Source organism: Chiloscyllium plagiosum, unplaced genomic scaffold (assembly GCF_037043375.1).
Source record: "Chiloscyllium plagiosum isolate Xiang-an unplaced genomic scaffold, Cpla_swu_hap1 HiC_scaffold_9, whole genome shotgun sequence".
NCBI classification, from domain to species: domain Eukaryota; kingdom Metazoa; phylum Chordata; class Chondrichthyes; order Orectolobiformes; family Hemiscylliidae; genus Chiloscyllium; species Chiloscyllium plagiosum.
This window is the reverse complement of record NW_028270147.1, coordinates 51,558,546-51,575,917: the sequence shown is the minus strand read 5'-3', so window position 1 is coordinate 51,575,917 and position 17,372 is coordinate 51,558,546. Positions and strand designations below refer to the sequence as shown.

The 17,372-nt window shown below is 39.7% G+C and overlaps 1 protein-coding gene across 3 annotated transcripts in view; it reads left to right on the top strand.

Annotated features, from left to right (window-relative positions):
- patj (PATJ crumbs cell polarity complex component) overlaps window positions 1-17,372 on the top strand; it is a 405,565-nt gene that overhangs the window by 317,095 nt on the left and 71,098 nt on the right. For all 3 annotated transcript variants that reach the window (XM_043699258.2, XM_043699257.2, XM_043699256.2), the window contains 4 exons: window positions 6,842-6,934; window positions 11,121-11,195; window positions 11,976-12,105; window positions 14,272-14,408. In XM_043699258.2, the coding sequence (XP_043555193.2) occupies window positions 6,842-6,934; window positions 11,121-11,195; window positions 11,976-12,105; window positions 14,272-14,408 (435 nt within the window). The remainder of the gene's footprint in view (window positions 1-6,841; window positions 6,935-11,120; window positions 11,196-11,975; window positions 12,106-14,271; window positions 14,409-17,372) is intronic.

Sequence of the window (17,372 nt, the reverse complement as noted above, 5' to 3'; positions counted from 1 at the left end):
ACACTTCTGAATTGAGTCTTGTAGGTAGTGGACAAGCTTGGGGATGTCAGGATGTAAGTTACTTACTGCAGAATTCCTAATTTCTGACCTGCTCTTAAAGCCACGGTGTTTATATGGCTTGTCCATTTCAATTTCTGATCAAGGCATTTTCCGGGGTGTTGATAGTGGATATTCAGTGATTGAATGTCTTTTCATGTCCTTGAATGATGGTTTTATTCTGACTCGTCAGAGATGGCCATTGATCAGGACTTGTGTGGATCAAATTTGGCACTTGACATAGCAAACCTGGATATTTTCTCAGTCTTGCTACATTTGGACGTGAATTGTTTTATTATCTGAGGAGTCAGCAATGGTACTGAAATTGTGCAGTCATCCGCACTTGTGATTTCATGATTGTGGGAAAGTCATTGATGAAGCAACTGAAGATGGTTGGGTCTAGGACATGACTCTGAGGAACTCCTGCAGAGATATCCTGGAACTGAAATGAATGACCTCCAACATCCATAGCCATCTTTCTTCCAACCAGGTTTCAATCCAACTAAAGCAGATTTCCCATTTACTCCACTTTTGCGAGTGCTCCTTGAAGCCACACTAGGTCAAATGCAGTCTTGATATCAAGGACAATCACTCTGACTTCACTTCTGGAACTCTGCTCTTTTGTCCATACTTGGACCAAGGCTGTAATGAGGTCAGGAGATAGGTGGTGCTGGTGAAATCTAAAGTGATTGCTCATGAGCAGGTTGTAATTAAGCAAGATGTTCTCCCAGTTCTCCCAGTTGAGGTACTAGCCTCTAGATGTTGCTAGGAATGTTAATGATAGGCATGTTAATGACCTCTTGCATCACTTTACTAATGATCAAGAGTAGACTGATGGGGTAGAAATTGACTAGGTTAGTTTTTTGTGTGCAGGACATACTTGGGCAATTTTCGGCATTGTCAGATAGATGGCATTCTTGTAGCTGTATTGGCACAGCTTAGCTAGGAGCCGGTTAGTTCTGGAATACAAATGCTCAGTATCAATGCCAAAATCTTGTCAGCACCCGTATCCCTTGCACTATCTGTTGCCTTCATTCATTTCCCAACATCCTATGGAATGAATTGAATATTCTGAACACTGGCTTTTGTGATGCTGGAGACCTCCTCCTCGACCGGCTGAGCCAGTATTGCTGCTAAATGTAGTGGACCTTGAAATTCCCCAGCCAGAATATTTTCTGTATCCTTTCTACCTTCAGTGCTTCCTCCAAGTGGTGTTCAATATTCAGAAGTACTGATTCACCAGTGAAAGGGGTGGGCTTACTGGTAATCGGCAGGTTTCCCTGCCCACGTTTGACCTGGGACTTCCTGGGAGCCGGCGTGAATGTTGAGGATGCCCAGAGGCAATTTCCTCCTGATTGTATATCACTGTTTCGCTACCTCCTTAGGGTCTGTCTTGTCAATGAGACAGGGCATTCTCAGTGATGGTGATTATGTTGTCTGGGACATAGTCATACTCGTGGCATTAAACCTTACAGACAATGTTAGGCATTTGCTTGACTACTCTGTGAGACAATTCTCCCAATTTAGATACTAGCTCCCAGATATTGGTATGGAGGAATTTGCAGTATTGATAGAGCTGAATTTGCCTTTTTTTTTCAGTACCTCCATCCATGCCAGGTAATCTGTGCGGTTTTATTCCTTTGAGCTGTTTTGTTGTTTGTTGAAACTGAATGACTGGCCCATTTCAGAGGGCATTTAAGAGTCAACCAGATTGATATGGATCTGGAGTCATATACAGGGCAGAGAGATAAAGACAGCAGTTTTACTTCCCTAAAGGTCATGAATGAACCAGAATTTGGGGAAAAAAGTCAGTGGTTCATGATCACCATTAGATTTTTAATTCCAAATTTTATTAAATTCAAACTTCACTATCTGTCATTGTATGATATCAACCAGGCCCCCAGAATATTACCTTGGTCTTTGAATGATTAGTCGAGCAACAATATGTCTCCTCAATAAGAAATGTGAATGCAGAGTTCAGATTTGAATTCCCAGAGTTCCAGTCATTAGAACTGGAACCAGTCAAACCAGTTGATTGCTTTTAAGTGTCCAAGGCTCAAAGTTAAGAATGACCACAAAGTCTTGGAATTCAAGGAGAATTTAATGAGCACAACAGAGTTAGACTGCACAATTTGTGATATACTTCATCCATGTGCACTAAACCAGAAAGAGTTAACTATAAACATAACCTTTCAAACTATTACTAATTAAAACCTGTCTATCTCCTCCTCAGATTTGCTCAGTATCCCATATCCATGCATTCTGTGGTTGTGAATTTCTAAGCAAGCAATCTGCCATAGTGATTCATGACACTTTGCTGGAAGTAATTGCACTTTATCTCTGTTTTAAATCTCCTGGAATGAGGGTGAAGCATTTACAACATGAAATGCATGGTTAGAATTCAAAATTTGATGTTGAAATGTTTTTTAGGATGTGCATTCTTCAAAATCCTTCGGGAGTTTCTGGATTTGAAGTCTGAATTAAACACCAGCTTTCAACTGGAACTTATGAGCTCTCATCAAGTCAGCTGTGTCAAATATTCCACTTTGTGCGAAAAGATTGTCAATCCAATGCAATTTGTTTTCTGTTTGCAGAATTTCAGTTCATTTGTTAAGAGTACAGAAGTAATTAGGAAGTGTGTCTGACATTCGGTGCAGTTTATATTCATGTAGTTAGAAACAGGATTTACACTTGCATTTACAAATGAAAGACTGCTCTTGGCATCCAGTTTTCAGGGTTTGCTTTTTGTCATCATTATGCTTAGCTCCAGGTGCAGAGCTATTTGTATGCAGGGAGAAAACTAGTGGTGCAAGTTAAAACTTGTGCATGAATTACATTTAACCAGATGACAACACTTAAAGAAAGAAGTTTGAACGTGCTAAAAACCTGTCTTCAATTCTGAAATTCTAAAATGTATCTGAATCTATTAAAAGCATGTACGAGAGAAAGATATGGGGTAACAGGGAAATAAAATTGGGAAAGGGAACAAAATTCATACATGTATCTATAGGCAGGTACTGGAGCATTCATATAACCAAGGGCTGCTTTGTGGGCTTGAGTAATGGGATGTTCAGAGTGATTGGTTGTTGATGTCTGTGCCAGGTGGAGCCACATGAAACCAGCAGCAAAAAGAACAGATTGCATGAACAGTAAATAAATTGGCAATGACCATCCATATTTGAGAGCTGGCAAAAAGGAATAAAACTAACTAGAGAATGCTGGCAACAGAACACATTTATGTAAACATTTGTTGTGAATGAGTGAAGAGGGCACTTGGTAGAAAACATAACTCCATTATGTTCTGTTAACTCAATGTTATTACAATTATGCAGATCTTCCTGAGCTACCTACTGTCTCATAGATGTGCTACTAGCTGAGAAAAACATCTTTTTATGCAGAACTTAAATTTCTCTGAGGCGACTTCACTCCCAACCACATCAGCAAGCTGCTGTGAAAACTCTGCTTACATCTTGACAGCTGTGGAAATCAATTCCATCACAGCAACTGAAACAACTTTCAATTTTCTAACACAAACAGCATTTTAAATAAACAACTCCCAACCTTCAAAAAGAAAAAGTCAGTTTACCTTATCTTCAATGTCAAAAGTTCCAGGATCTAGATCTACATCTTTTCTGAAAAAAAACTAATCAGTTCTTTATTGGACCATCTGTATGGTAAATTTTACTGAAATCCATGTATTAGTTGTTGAAATATATCATTTGCAGACAAAGAGTAGCAAACAAAGGTGAAAAACATTAGCTCCATACACCTTCAGAGGGGGAGATAATGTCAAATGTGACTGCAAAAAAGATCTTCCTTTCAGAAAAATGCATGTAGTCTTCCACAATATATTTTTATTTTAGATACATAATAAACAATTAAGAAGCCCATGTATCATAAAATTTTAATATATGGACACAAGTGAGTGATACATCAGAAAACACAACTTATAAATTTGCTGGTGGATCCAAAAGAAGGTTTCATTGCCTAGTAACTGACTGGCATTGCTAACCATATGTAGCTGTTTGTCATCTGTCAAAAAGGACGCCAGCTGCTACTGTTTCCCTTTCCTCTCAGTGCCACTCCTGTGTTAAATCTGCTAATTGCAGTTTCTAATTGTTTGAGTTGATTTTAGTTGAAGCCTCAAGTACTGATATAGCGTTTATCTAACTAATGTGGAATACAATATGAGGTAAGAATAATCATCACTGTGTCATATCTACATTTTTCATTATTTTTAATCAGTCTTTAACAAAATCATGTAATACATTTACCAGTGTGACAAAAGTTGATAAATAATAAATCGGTTTTTACTTTAATAAATAGTGGACGCTTTTCATGTTTAGAAATACAGAGGAACCTTGATTATCTGAACAAGGTGGGTGGCCACTCTTTCGTTTGGATAATTGATTATTCAGTTAATGGATTCAGTGTCTCTCAGAGTTTTCTGAAGTTTCCTTTTTCCTCAGTTTGCCTGCCTTGCTCCCTCTCTCTGTCTCAGGGTTTGTTTCTGAGCAACACACCCATGTGTGTAAGGGACCTGAAGCATTGCTTTAGCAACCCTCCCCCAACCATCAATTCAGTGGGATTGACAAAGCGAGCACGTGCTAAGTCCCCTCCTCTTTCAGGAGACAAGGCAACAGCACACCATGCACGAGATCCCGCCCAACCCCATCCGCCATCCAATCTCACCTCTGATCCCAGTCCACACCACACCACCCCCATCCACCCCGTGTCGCCAACCGCCCACCCCCAAACCCATCCAACCATGCCTTCTGTCCACCCCTGCCCCCATCCCGTCCGCCCCACCCACAATCCGTGCCCCTGTCCGCCCCACAACCCTCTCCAAACTTGTCACTCGTCTGCCCCCACCCTGCCCCCATCCACTCCCACCCACATTCTGCCCCCGCCTGCGCCCCTGCCTTTCCCCACCCCCGCTCACCCATCCTCCCCCCCACTCTGGGGCAGCTGGACTGGACACCAACAGTAAGACTGCTGCTGTCTTTGGGGGGGTGAGTCTCAAAATAGTATACACACACACACACACACACACACACACACACACACACGTTTCATTGCAACTTTTTGACAAGTTCCACTTTTGCCCTGTACAGCAAAATGTTAGAGAGATTATCTGAGGAAGGGGGGTTAGGGTACATGCCTGTGTAGAACTCCAGGGAAAGTGTGGGGAGAAGGAGAGAGACAATGGGCGGTTAGTCATTTGGAGACGGTGGCTGGGCTCCCATCGATGCCCAGGACTGTTCTCGGCAGCATTTCGGTCAGCTGAGTTCATTTTTAATCATTGTAAACAAAAGACGCGATCAGTGTTGGTTACACCTCGTTCATGTATTGTTTCTATCAGGATCTTGAGATCTCCTTTGGATAAGCCGAAATTCGGATAATTGATATTCGGATAATCGATGTTTCTCTGTAATAATATTTTCCTTCCCATGTCCAGAAAGCACTAGTTTCCTCTCAAAAAGTTCCATTTTCACAAATGGCTAGAAGGCACTTCATCTTTTAGCCATTCTTCATATACAAGCTCAAGAGTGCTGGCGCATTGTTCAGTTTTCAAAGAAAGGCATGCAAGCTGATCTCAGTCCTGTTTCCAACTGAGCTGTGTCCATGCATACTCTTTGGCAGTAGACTGGATGGTGGACAAGAATTAAAACCCAGTTCATTCTGCATCCCTAAATTGCCCACTGCACCAATTGAGTTCATGGACTGACAGAGCAACTGTAGTACTTCTATTGCTGTCATTGCTGAGATCAGCTAACAACACAAATTTATTTTGACCAGGTGAGGAAAGGTGAGAGATACTGTGACAAAGATCCGTGTCCTTTTCAGCATGAAGCGATACCTCTTACAAATAAAAAGTGTAGTTAATGCCAATTGTATCAGTAAGGAACCAATTACAAGATTTGAATGAAAGAAAGCTCAGTTTTATTATCGCGAATCTTGAGAAAAATACGAAAGATGTGTGTTAAGCATACATACACACATTTCCCAAGTTAAAGAGGGTAGTGCATTTAATGAAAGGAAAATGAAAGGCATGTATAGTTTTAAGTCCTTTGGATGTCCTTTGAGTTGTGAGATTTTAACTTGACACCACTGTTGTTTAAGTTTTGTCTTGTGACTTCAGCAATAGGAAGTATTTTGTTGTCCTTTCAGTTCTTGGTGTTTTGATGCTTCTTTTTAATGAGCTCTGTCACTGGGCACTTCTCCTTCTTGAGATGCTTAAAGAGAGGACTTGCTCCAGTTTGTTCCAGTCATGAAACCATCTCTTCCTCTCTGCCTGAATACTGCTCCTTGAAATATAGTTTAGTCCAATGTCTGAGTTTCTTATTCCCAAGCTTAATAATTGTAGACAATTCTTCTTCCTGTAAAATAAAGTAGAAGTTGAGGGTTTCTTCATATGTGACTGGGTGGGTTAGTTTTCAATATGTCAGATGATTTTCTTAATCTCACAAAACTTTGCTAATGTAAAAAATTAGCTGATTGCTGTGACCATCTTATGTCAGTTTTTCCCGTCTTAATAAACTCATTTTATTCCTTGAAGTTCCCAGGCGTTAAAATCAACTGATGAAATTAAGAAATCAGTGGTCCATAATTTCATCACTGTCATGACAGATTTCACATAGGCCTTTTGAATTTTAAGACATATTTCCACTGGAAATCAACTGAGCTATTGTGAAGATCTATAGTGTATCATTTGACAAATTAAAGATGATTCACTGCATTGCCAGGTGACGAACACTCAAAGTACTCCAACTGCAAAATATTGATTTTTTAATCCAATTTATAGGATCAGAGTGGACTTGGTCTAGCTATCAGTGAAGATAACACAAGTGAAGGTGTCATCATTAAAAGCCTTACTGACAATGGAGCAGCAATAAAGGTAAGAAATTGGTTTACAGAAATTTCACATTTCAAATACTTGCTGATTATCCAGGCAGTTTGGAGGTGTGGCATTGAATCCTAATATTTTAGATTTCCAGCATCTGCTGTAATTTGCTTTTGTATTGTATGAACAGGTTTTTTTTACCATTGTTAAAAATCACTTTCAATGTTAACAAAATGCAACAACACTGACAAGGATTTTTTTTATAAGTTCCACAACAGCTAAAACTAATTTGCCACAGCTACATCACGTGTAAGACTACCACAGGTGGTCTCACACCATACACCAGAATTCAATCAAGGAAATGACTTCTGAGATATGCTGCCCAATCAGTTCTAAAGTTTAGTTCAAAAACCTTGGAAATTTAATATAAATTCTATAGTGTTATTTTCCATGTTGCTGCCATTCTTCAATCAATGTGTCCACAAAAACCACCTGCATTTGTGCATCACCTTTAACAAGAAAATATAGTTTAAAGTGATGACTGATGGAGAGTTTGGTTGGAGAGATGTGTTTAAATAGATTCCTAAAAAAGAGAGAAAGAAAGAGAGTTTATGGAGGAAATTTCATGTAATCTAAGTAGCTGAAGCCGTGGCTAACCATTGTGAGGGGATAGGCAAGGGGGTTGTATATAGAAGAAGTCAGAGGAATGGCATGTTTTGTCTGAGTTATAGCCAAAGAACTAGATCTACATATCAGATAAATAGCAGGATGGTGCAGAGATTGTAGAATTTCAGGTAGGAGAATGATTCATAGACATAAAGAACATTGAAGAAAGAAAGCCGTACCCTTCCCATGTTGAGACCATAGTAATTGGGACTCTTCACCCTCACAGCTTCTCATCCTGCTTTATAAGATCACATCCTTCAATCTTGATTGCTGTCTTTCTACTTTTCTCAGCACTCTACAGACTGACCTCTGATAAGCTCCCTGACTAATAATGCCCAATCCCCCCGCCCAGGACTGATAAGCTCCCTGACTATTAATGCCCAACCCCCCACCCCACCCAGTAACACAATACTCTGACTGACTTGGCAAGACATCGCCATTAAGCTGTGGAATTCTTTACCACAGAGGGTTTCAAGGCTAGGCCATTGAGTATGTTCAAGGCTGAGGTAAACAGATTTTTAATCAGTAAGAGAAGCAGTGGTTATGAGGAAAGATAGGAAGTTGGGGATTATCAAATTAGCCATGATCTATTGAATGGCAGAGCAGACTCAATGGCCTACTTCTGCTCAGCACCTCAGCTGACTTATCAATGATTCACAGACTGATTGCATAAGACCTACTGGACTTAGAACCCAATCCCGGACTGTAAGAACATGGATCATGGAGTCTGGTAGTACTGAGCACCTGATTGGCTGTGGGCAATAGCCTGTCCTGTAATTGGACAAGCCCCGTATCTAACTATGGTAGTGTCCCCTGACAGTCACAGAATACAGTGCCACACAGCAACATGTTTAACCTTTGATGTTCCATACTCCGAACTGTGAAAAGTCACCTGTCTCTTCCACTGTGCTGAAAAGTATTCTGAGCCAGAAATGCTGGCAGCTTGTAAGTCACCTCTGGAGAACCAATTCACTAAAATGCAATGCAATGCAGAGAGGCTAGCAGCTTCCATGTAACTGCAAAGTGAGTAATAATCAAGAAATTAAGCTTAGGGCCGCAAACATGCATCTACACAGGTTTGTGAGTTGTGTTTGCATACATAACGATCTGGCTGAAGCATGCTAGTCATAAGTGTCCCAGAGTCCTGAAAGGCTGAAATGGTTTGAGAGTTGATTCAAAAGCAGGCATGATGATATGGTAAAGCTGGTGGTTTGGCAATGCTATTTGTGTGGACAAAGATTGAAAGTGTACGGTGTCAATGAAACATGCAGAGAAAATGTGGTGAAGATAGAGTTGTCTGAATGTGCTGAAAAGCAGCAGTGTGACTTTCCTGTCAGGAATTGGCACTGTCTAGTTTCTCAAAGAATGAGAGGAGATTTGAGAGATGTGTTGAAGTGAGGTGAGTTAGATAATAATGCAGTGCAAATTCATGGAAAGACGGTCGTCATGGCTCTTTAATAAGATTGGGATCTCATATTTAAATCCTAAGGGATAAATCAAAAAACTTTTTCTCAACACAAGAATCTTATTTTTTTCATTTACATTATATTTTTTCAACTTTCTCACAATTTTTCCATTACATTTCTAAACTTTGTGCCCTACTTCCAATGCCCTTCAACAGAAAGCCCATTCCTCATGTGTGCCCAGTCTATTCCTCAGAGACTTATTTGTTTCAATAAGATTGACTCTAAGTCTTCTAAATTCTAATGTGTACAACCCCCGCTTCTTCAAACCCGAATCGTAAGATAAGCACTTCATTCCATCATATTATGGTACAGGTACAGAATAAGAAATCAGATACAGAAAGATAATTAAAGGGAAGGAAATAAAAATAGGATTAAGAACAAGATAACAAAGGACAGAAAGAAAACCTTTTAAAAAGTTGAGAGTTTTCAGTAATTAACATCTAGAGAAAAGTGGCTATACACTTTTGCAAGTAGATTTTCAGTTGGCTATCACTAATTAAAATAGAAAGTACTATTAAAAATTAATTTGCGCTTGAATAAATCAGTCCTACTTTTTCTAATGAGTTCGGTTGATGTGAAGTGGATGGGAAATCATGTCTCACAAACTTGATTGAGTTTTTTGAGGAAATAACAAAGAGGATTGATGAGGGCAAAGCAGTAGATGTGATCTATATGGACTTCACTAAGACATTCGACAAGGTTCCTCACGGGAGACTGATTAGCAAGGTTAGATCCCACAGAATACAGGGAGAACTAGCCATTTGGATACAGAACTGTCTGAAAGGTAGAAGACAGAGGGTGGTGGTGGAGGGTTGTTTTTCAGACTGGAAGCCTGTGACCAGTGGAGTGCCACAAGGATCGGTGCTGGGTCCTCTACTTTTTGTCATTTACATAAATGATTTGGATGCGTGCATAGGAGGTACAGTTAGTAAGTTTTCAGATGACACCAAAATTGGAGATGTAGTGGACAGCGAAGAGGGTTACCTCAGATTACAACAGGATCTGGACCAGATGGGCCAATGGGCTGAGAAGTGGCAGATGGAGTTTAATTCAGATAAATGTGAAGTGCTGCATTTTCGGAAAGCAAATCTTAGCAGGACTTATTCACTTAATGGTAAGGTGCTAGGGAGTGTTGCTGAACAAAGAGACCTTGGAGTGCAGCTTTATAGCTCCTTGAAAGTGGAGTCACAGGTAGCTAGGATAGTGAAGAAGGCATTTGGTATGCTTTCCTTTATTGGTCAGGGTATTGAGTACAGGAGTGGGGAGGTCATGTTGCGGCTATACAGGACATTGGTTAGGCCACTGTTGGAATATTGCATGCAATTCTGGTCTCCTTCCTATCGGAGAGATGTTGTGAAACTTAAAAGGGTTCACAGAAGATTCACAAAGATGTTGCCAGGGTTGGAGAATTTGAGCTACAGGGAGAGGCTGAACAGACTGGGTCTGTTTTCCCTGGAGTGTCGGAGGCTGAGGGGTGACTTAATAGTGGTTTATAAAATCATGAGGGGCATGGACAGGGTAAATAGGCAAAGTCTTTTCCCTGGGTTCGGAGAGTCCAGAACTAGAGGGCATAGGTTTAGGGTGAGAGGGGAAAGATATAAAAGAGACCTACGGGGCAACCTTTTCGCACAGAGAGTGGTATGTGTATGGAATGAGCTGCCAGAGGATGTGGTGGAGGCTGGTACAATTGCAACATTTAAGAGGCATTTGGATGTGTATATGAATAGGAAGGATTTGGAGGGATATGGGCTGGGTGCTGGCAGGTGGGACTAGATTGGGTTGGGATAGCTGGTCGGCATGGACAGGTTGGACTGAAGGGTCTGTCTCCATGCTGTACATCTCTATGACTCTAAGTACTGCAACTTCACTTCCGTTATCTATTTCACTGCCAAGTTTCTCAGTAAAAAACGATGAGAATGAAGCATGTGGAGGAAAGTGGAAATCAGACAACAATTTTTGATTTCTAAATTTATCTATTTTTGATACCCAGTTTACACCTTTATAGTATTAAACACTGATAATGTCACTGTATTCCAACTGGAAAATCTGGAGCACATGATTATGTTAAAAAGTTTAGTTAATAACTTCTTTGCAATTTATCTTGTTAGGATGGAAGACTAAAAGTCGGCGATAGAATTCTGGCTGTGGATGATGAAAATGTAGTGTCACAACCTGCAGAAAAGGTAATCACATGATTAATTTGAAGTTCGCTTGTTTACTGATTCTTATATTTTAATTGATTAGCATCCCCAGGCAATATAATTCATGCAAAAGTTGTCTGATTTCTACTTTCCTCCACATGATTCATTCTCATGGTTTCTTAAAGAGTGGACCAGCCTGCTGTTTAGAAAACAGCCCTTAGGAATGTTCAAAGGAGAGAGGTTAACTTCCCTACTCTTCTTTGAAATCGTGTTATGGCTCTTTTATGTCCATCTCCACTTAAGGTATCTGCACTGGAGTGCCAGCCTTAAATTTTACACTTTAAGTCTTGGAATTGGACCTCAACTCACAATCAAGTGTGCTACCATCTAAACCACAGATAATGCTGAGTGGAGTGGAAAACATGATTAGGATTGGTAGAGATGACAGAAGATGATTTGTTAAATGATGAGTCTGGCAACCTGGAGGATGAGGAGAGGGAGACTCACTGTCATCACTCTGGGTGGACAAGAAAGTCTTTTTATATTGCATCTTGGGCATAAAGTTCATGCTGGGTCTACGGAATTGGGCTGCGCAGTTAGGTTGCACCAAAGATGATCTCCTGAGCAGATTAGGTCAGTTACAGTGATGGCCTGATGTTAGATTCTGGAGTCATGATCCAGCTGGAGGTGGTAAGTGATGTCAGACAGTTGATATTTCAAATTAACAAAGGTGACTGATCTGATATCCCATCCTTTTGCATTTTAAGTTAATTGAAACCAGATATGACACATTTTAATCAGAATGTTTTGTTCTGGTTATAGGCCATCAACCTTCTCAAAAATGTAAAAGGAACAGTGAAGTTAACGGTCAGTTGTCAGGATCAGTCCCCACAGCCATCTCTGGTACCACCACCTTCATATCTTAACACAGACGCAGAGGTCTTGGATCACAGTGAGTACCTCTTAAGCATTGCTTGTTATATTGCATAAAATATCATCTCGAATTACCATTTCAATTCTAAATGGAAGGCTAATCTTTAGCTATGTGACAATTTACAGCACAATACATGGCAGAATCTCATCTCTCTGACAGAAAGTGTTTGTAATAAGATCTAATGAAAGGAAAAAGAATTATACAAGTATTCCATGAATAGTGCTGAAATCAATTTTGAAAATCTTGGTAGATTCATGCTAAATATGTTCAACCACTTTTGAGCAATTGCCAAAAAAGTTAATATGCTATAGTTTTGCCTAATAATTTAATAATCTATGAATCTGAAATTAAATGATTGAACTATATGGTGCTGAATAAATTGTATCTCGAATACTATAACCATTACCAAATTACAAGGGAGATGTTCAAATACTGAAAGTACATGGAGAACAGCTATGAGACTAATACTAATATCCAATTTATGGGAAAAGACCATGTAGACTTGTGTTCAATGACCTGAAAAGAAGAAAGCTGACAAGTGATCTTACTTTGTTCTTAATTTGTTCATGTAATGTGGATGTTGTTGGCTGGACCAGTGTTCATTAGTTGTGCTGAAGATGGTAGTGATGAACTGCTTTCTTGAATAACTGCAGTCCTTGTGATGCAGGGACATCCAGAGAGTTGCTAAGATGGAATTTCAGAAGTTTAACCCTGCAGCAGTGAAGAAATTATGATTCAGTTTAAAGTCAAAATGATGTGTGGCGTGGAAGGGAACTTACAAGTTGTCCTTGTGCTTCTCAATGGGAGAGGTTGTGTGTTTTGTAGTTGTTGTTGGAGGCTTGGTGAATTACTTAGTGCACATTGCCGCCAAATGTGATTTACTGGTGAATGGACAGAATGTTGTAAGTGGTGGATGGGTTGCTCGTAAAGCAGGAGGCTTGAGCTTCCTGAGTGTTGTTGGAGCTGTGCCCACCCCAGCAAATGAGGAGTGTTCCATCACACTCACGATTTGTGCCTTTGTTAGATGGATCAGGACTGTCAAGCTTAGATCTGATCTATTGATTATGGAATCAATTAGTGTTGTCTGCTGCTTCTGCTGTTTGGTGTGCAAGTGGTCCTGTGCTATATTTTCACATGGTTGACACCTCATTTTTGGGTACATCTGGTGCTACTGCTGGTATGTTCTCCTGCACTCTTCATGGAACCGGAGTAGATCTCCTGGCTGAATAATAACGATAGAGTGGTGGAATATGCCAAGCATTGAGATTACAGATTATGTTGGAGTTCAATTCTTCTGCTCCTGAGGGCCCACAGCACCTCGTAGATGCCCAATTTTGAATTGACCGATGTGATCGAATTCTCTCTCATTTACTATTTCCTGTTCACAATGACTATGTGGTGGTCACCCCTACGTAAATGTCATTGGAAGCCATAGCTGCAACAAGTAGATTAATGAGGTCGCGTTCAAGTAGGTTTTTCCTTTTTGTTGGATCCCTCACCATTTGCCACAGATTTAGTTGAGCAACAATGAAATTTCAGATTTAGCCAGCTCGACCAGTAGTGCTGCTGCTTTGCTGCTTTCAGAGATGAACAGCGAAGTCCTCTGCCCAGAGTCAGTACCTTATAAGATATTTAAAATGGTTAAAGGTATGGAAAATGTTAGCCCCAATTATTACCTTAAATTAAACTCGAGGCATAGAATAGGAGCACATAGTCAAAGTAATAAAAAGGATCAATGTTAGGAACTTTTCTCCACACACACAGTGATTAATGTGTGAAGTAACTTTCCAGAAAGTATATCAACAAAGAAACAAAAGAAAGGTAACATTTGGATGCCACAGTGGATGTTATATTACAATGATATATTACAATGACCTTCATTATCTATCAATATCTTATAATCTTAAATCAAAAATTTAAATTTGAGCTATGGATGAGTAATCATTCATTTTAGAATTGTTCCCTTTGTGATTGCCTTAGTATTAAGCAATATAGCTTTTCTTTAAAGACTTATTACTAAAGTAGTCACGTAGAATTCAAGTTGCTGATTACATGTTCATTTCTATGACCAACTCTCAGCCCACTGTTTGTGGAGCGTAGGCTATGCTTATTTAATTCTGTGCCTGATTCTAACTTTCTGAGCTATCTACTGGTTTAATCACATGAAATTGTCATGTTATAAAGATAACATATCAACATCTGGAGTGGTACCAGATCCAGCAACATGTCCAATAGTCCCAGGACAGGAAACTACCCTGGAAATTTCAAAAGGACGTTCTGGACTTGGTCTCAGCATTGTGGGTGGAAGAGACACTTTGTTGGTAAGTAACCTCTTTTGAGATATTAGGAAAGGTGAAAGCAAAGCGCGTATAATTAATGATGGTGAATTGAACATACTGATCCTAATATAGTTTTCCTCACTTAACATTGAGCTTCATTCCAGAGAACAACAGTTATAAAGGTGTGGAGAATATTACCCTGAATTCAGGATCAAGGATCTTATAAGAATCAATATAAAAGCCGGAATTAGGTTAATTCAGTCATTTTCTTGCCCAGAAGTAAACAAGATGCTGGAATCTGGCTTGTCTAGTATCATCATAATGGCTTGAATCTCCTTGCAACCTGAATATCAGAGCTGGAATTCTCCCAACAGCCCCGTTCATTCTGTTATCAGAGTTTGAATTATCCCAGTTCCTGCTATTTTTGCCAGAATCAGAGTTTGAATCCTCCCAGTAACCAGCATCCCTGTTGGTTTAGGAGCTTAACTCTACCAACAATTGCTATTCCTACTGGTATCGAGCTGTTTGAATTCATCCTGCAGCTGCTGTCCGATCATGCAATGTCCTTTTGAAATGTCATCTGCAAACAAAACCTACTGCTCATACCAGACCCTTCTGCGACTGTAATTTACATGTTTCACTGTATTGCTATCCCTCTCTTAAGATATTGAAATATAAGAAAAGATAATCTAGAGAGTGAGTTTAATACAAATTATATAATGTATTGTTCAAAACCCTATTGTGAGCACTGAAAACTTCTTTATTTGAAGAACAAAATGTTGAATGGTACTTTTTGAAATAACTTAAGTGAATTAATTTGTTCCCTTCTCCTGTCTTTCATTGACAGTTTTTGTCTAACTAGTCAGTCAGAATCTCAATGCTTTCATTAGTATTTAACAGATCATCATTTATTCCTTTGCTCTACTTTTTTCATTGTTGATTCATTTCTTACTTAGCTCATCATAATTCCAAATGCAACTGCCAGTGAATTGAATATGTGCAGATTCATAGAGTTATTGGATTGTGTTTTTGCCATAGATGTGGCAAACAGGAGCTGAATTTGTTTGTGGCACAGCAACCACCTCCAGGGAAGCTGATGCAAGCTAAGATCCTCATGTGATGAGTCTTATTCGACATGGCATCGGGACAGCCGATGAGCTTTCAAAGTTGAAGGGCCATTCAAAGGTTTTCTAGCTTCAGAGAAACACCCAGGCTGCAGTGCAGTTAACTGGGAGGTGCCATTTCAAGAAGATCCCCCATCAGCCACTTTATAAAAGCTTTAATTAAATAGTGATAGCAGTCTGGAGTCCATCTACAGGGTGTGGTCTGCAGCTGTACCACCACAACAACACCCTCTTCTAACATTAAGAATATGAGGCAGCATTCACAATCCAAACATTGGCACCTACTGGATTATGATATTGTAAAAGAAAGGGAGCACAGGGAGGGACAGCTGCATTATCCAAGCAAGGACTGGTACTGAGTATCATAGTAATAATCTCCATTGTATCCAAACTACTGTCACTATCCACCTAGCCCTCAAACAGCAGAGATAACAGAAACAGTGACAGAATAAAATCAACTTTGAAGGCCTCAAAGATCTGACCAGGATGGCCCTTCTCAGTCTGCACCTCAACACAAACTTCCAGTCACCAGGAGCACTAGTCTGCCCATAAGGATCTACCTAGTCAAACTTAAAATGCATTACAAAAAGCACCTGCAAGGTAGTTCTTGATGTCTCTACCAGGAATCATTGTGACTGTTTTGACAAAGCTTACAGAATCTAATCAACAGTTAGTAAAATACTGGAAAGGGTGGAAACAGGGAGACTGCAAGGTAAGGTGAGAAGACTGATAGGAAACAAGGAACAGAGAAAGAGGATTAGAGAGTCTCCAAGGGAGAAGAAATAGATAGTAGGTGTATATGGAAGTGGGGAGAGAAGGCGAAGAAGTAAGAACAATTTCAAACATGTCAATAAAGACACAATCAGCTAACAAAGCAACAAAAACTTAAAGTCACTGAGGTAATAATGAATTATTTACAAATAAATGCAGTCTCTTCCCTGGTATTCTCTCAGAGCCAACGCTTACTTACCTTATCCACTGGATCTCATCACTCATGAGCAAATTAGCAGCAAGTGTGGGAGGGAACCAGACTGTGATTGGAGGAGCAATTGATGACCCCCCCCCCCCCCCCCATTCAACTTTCAGGGGCAACGTTACACAAATTGGTTGCCCCAAAGTGAATTTTCTTGGGTGTCTTGGGGAATTTGGGAGCACATTAGCTGTTGTCAGCATAGATTTGCAAATGGAAAAACATATTTGATTAATTTGTTGGAGGGTTTTAAAGATGACACTTAGAATATAAGACAATGGGGAGGTGATCAATGAACTATATTTAGATTTTCAAAAGGCTTTTAATAGAGTCCACTATAGGAGATTGATTAGAATTATTAAAGCACATGGGATAAGAGGTAATATCTGGCACACATTAACAATTCATTAACAGACAGAAAACAGAGAGTGGGAATAAGTAGGTTATTTCATATTGGCAGGCTGTAACTAGTGGGATACCAAAAGGATCAGCACTTTGGCTTCAGCTGTACATTTATTTTTCAATGACTTGCATACAGGAACCAAACGTTCCAAATTTGCAGATGACTCAAAGCTAAGTGTGAACTGTTGTGGTAAAGATGTAAAGTGCTTTCAGGAGGATTTGGAAAGGCTTAGTGAATGGGTGAGAACACGATAGATAGAGTATAATGTGGAAAATGTGAGATTTTGATAGGAGGATCCAACGTCAAGAGTATTTCTTAAACACTAAGAGGTTGGAGATGTAGATATTACAAAGGGTCAATAAATAACTGAATGGTAACATGCAGATGCAAAAATTACTTGGAATGTTCTTGAAACATTTAGTCTTCATTGCAAGAACTGAAGAAGACGTTGATTCTGCTTTTTCTCTACTGTTGCTGTCCAGCAATTTCTGTTTTTGTTTCAGATTTCC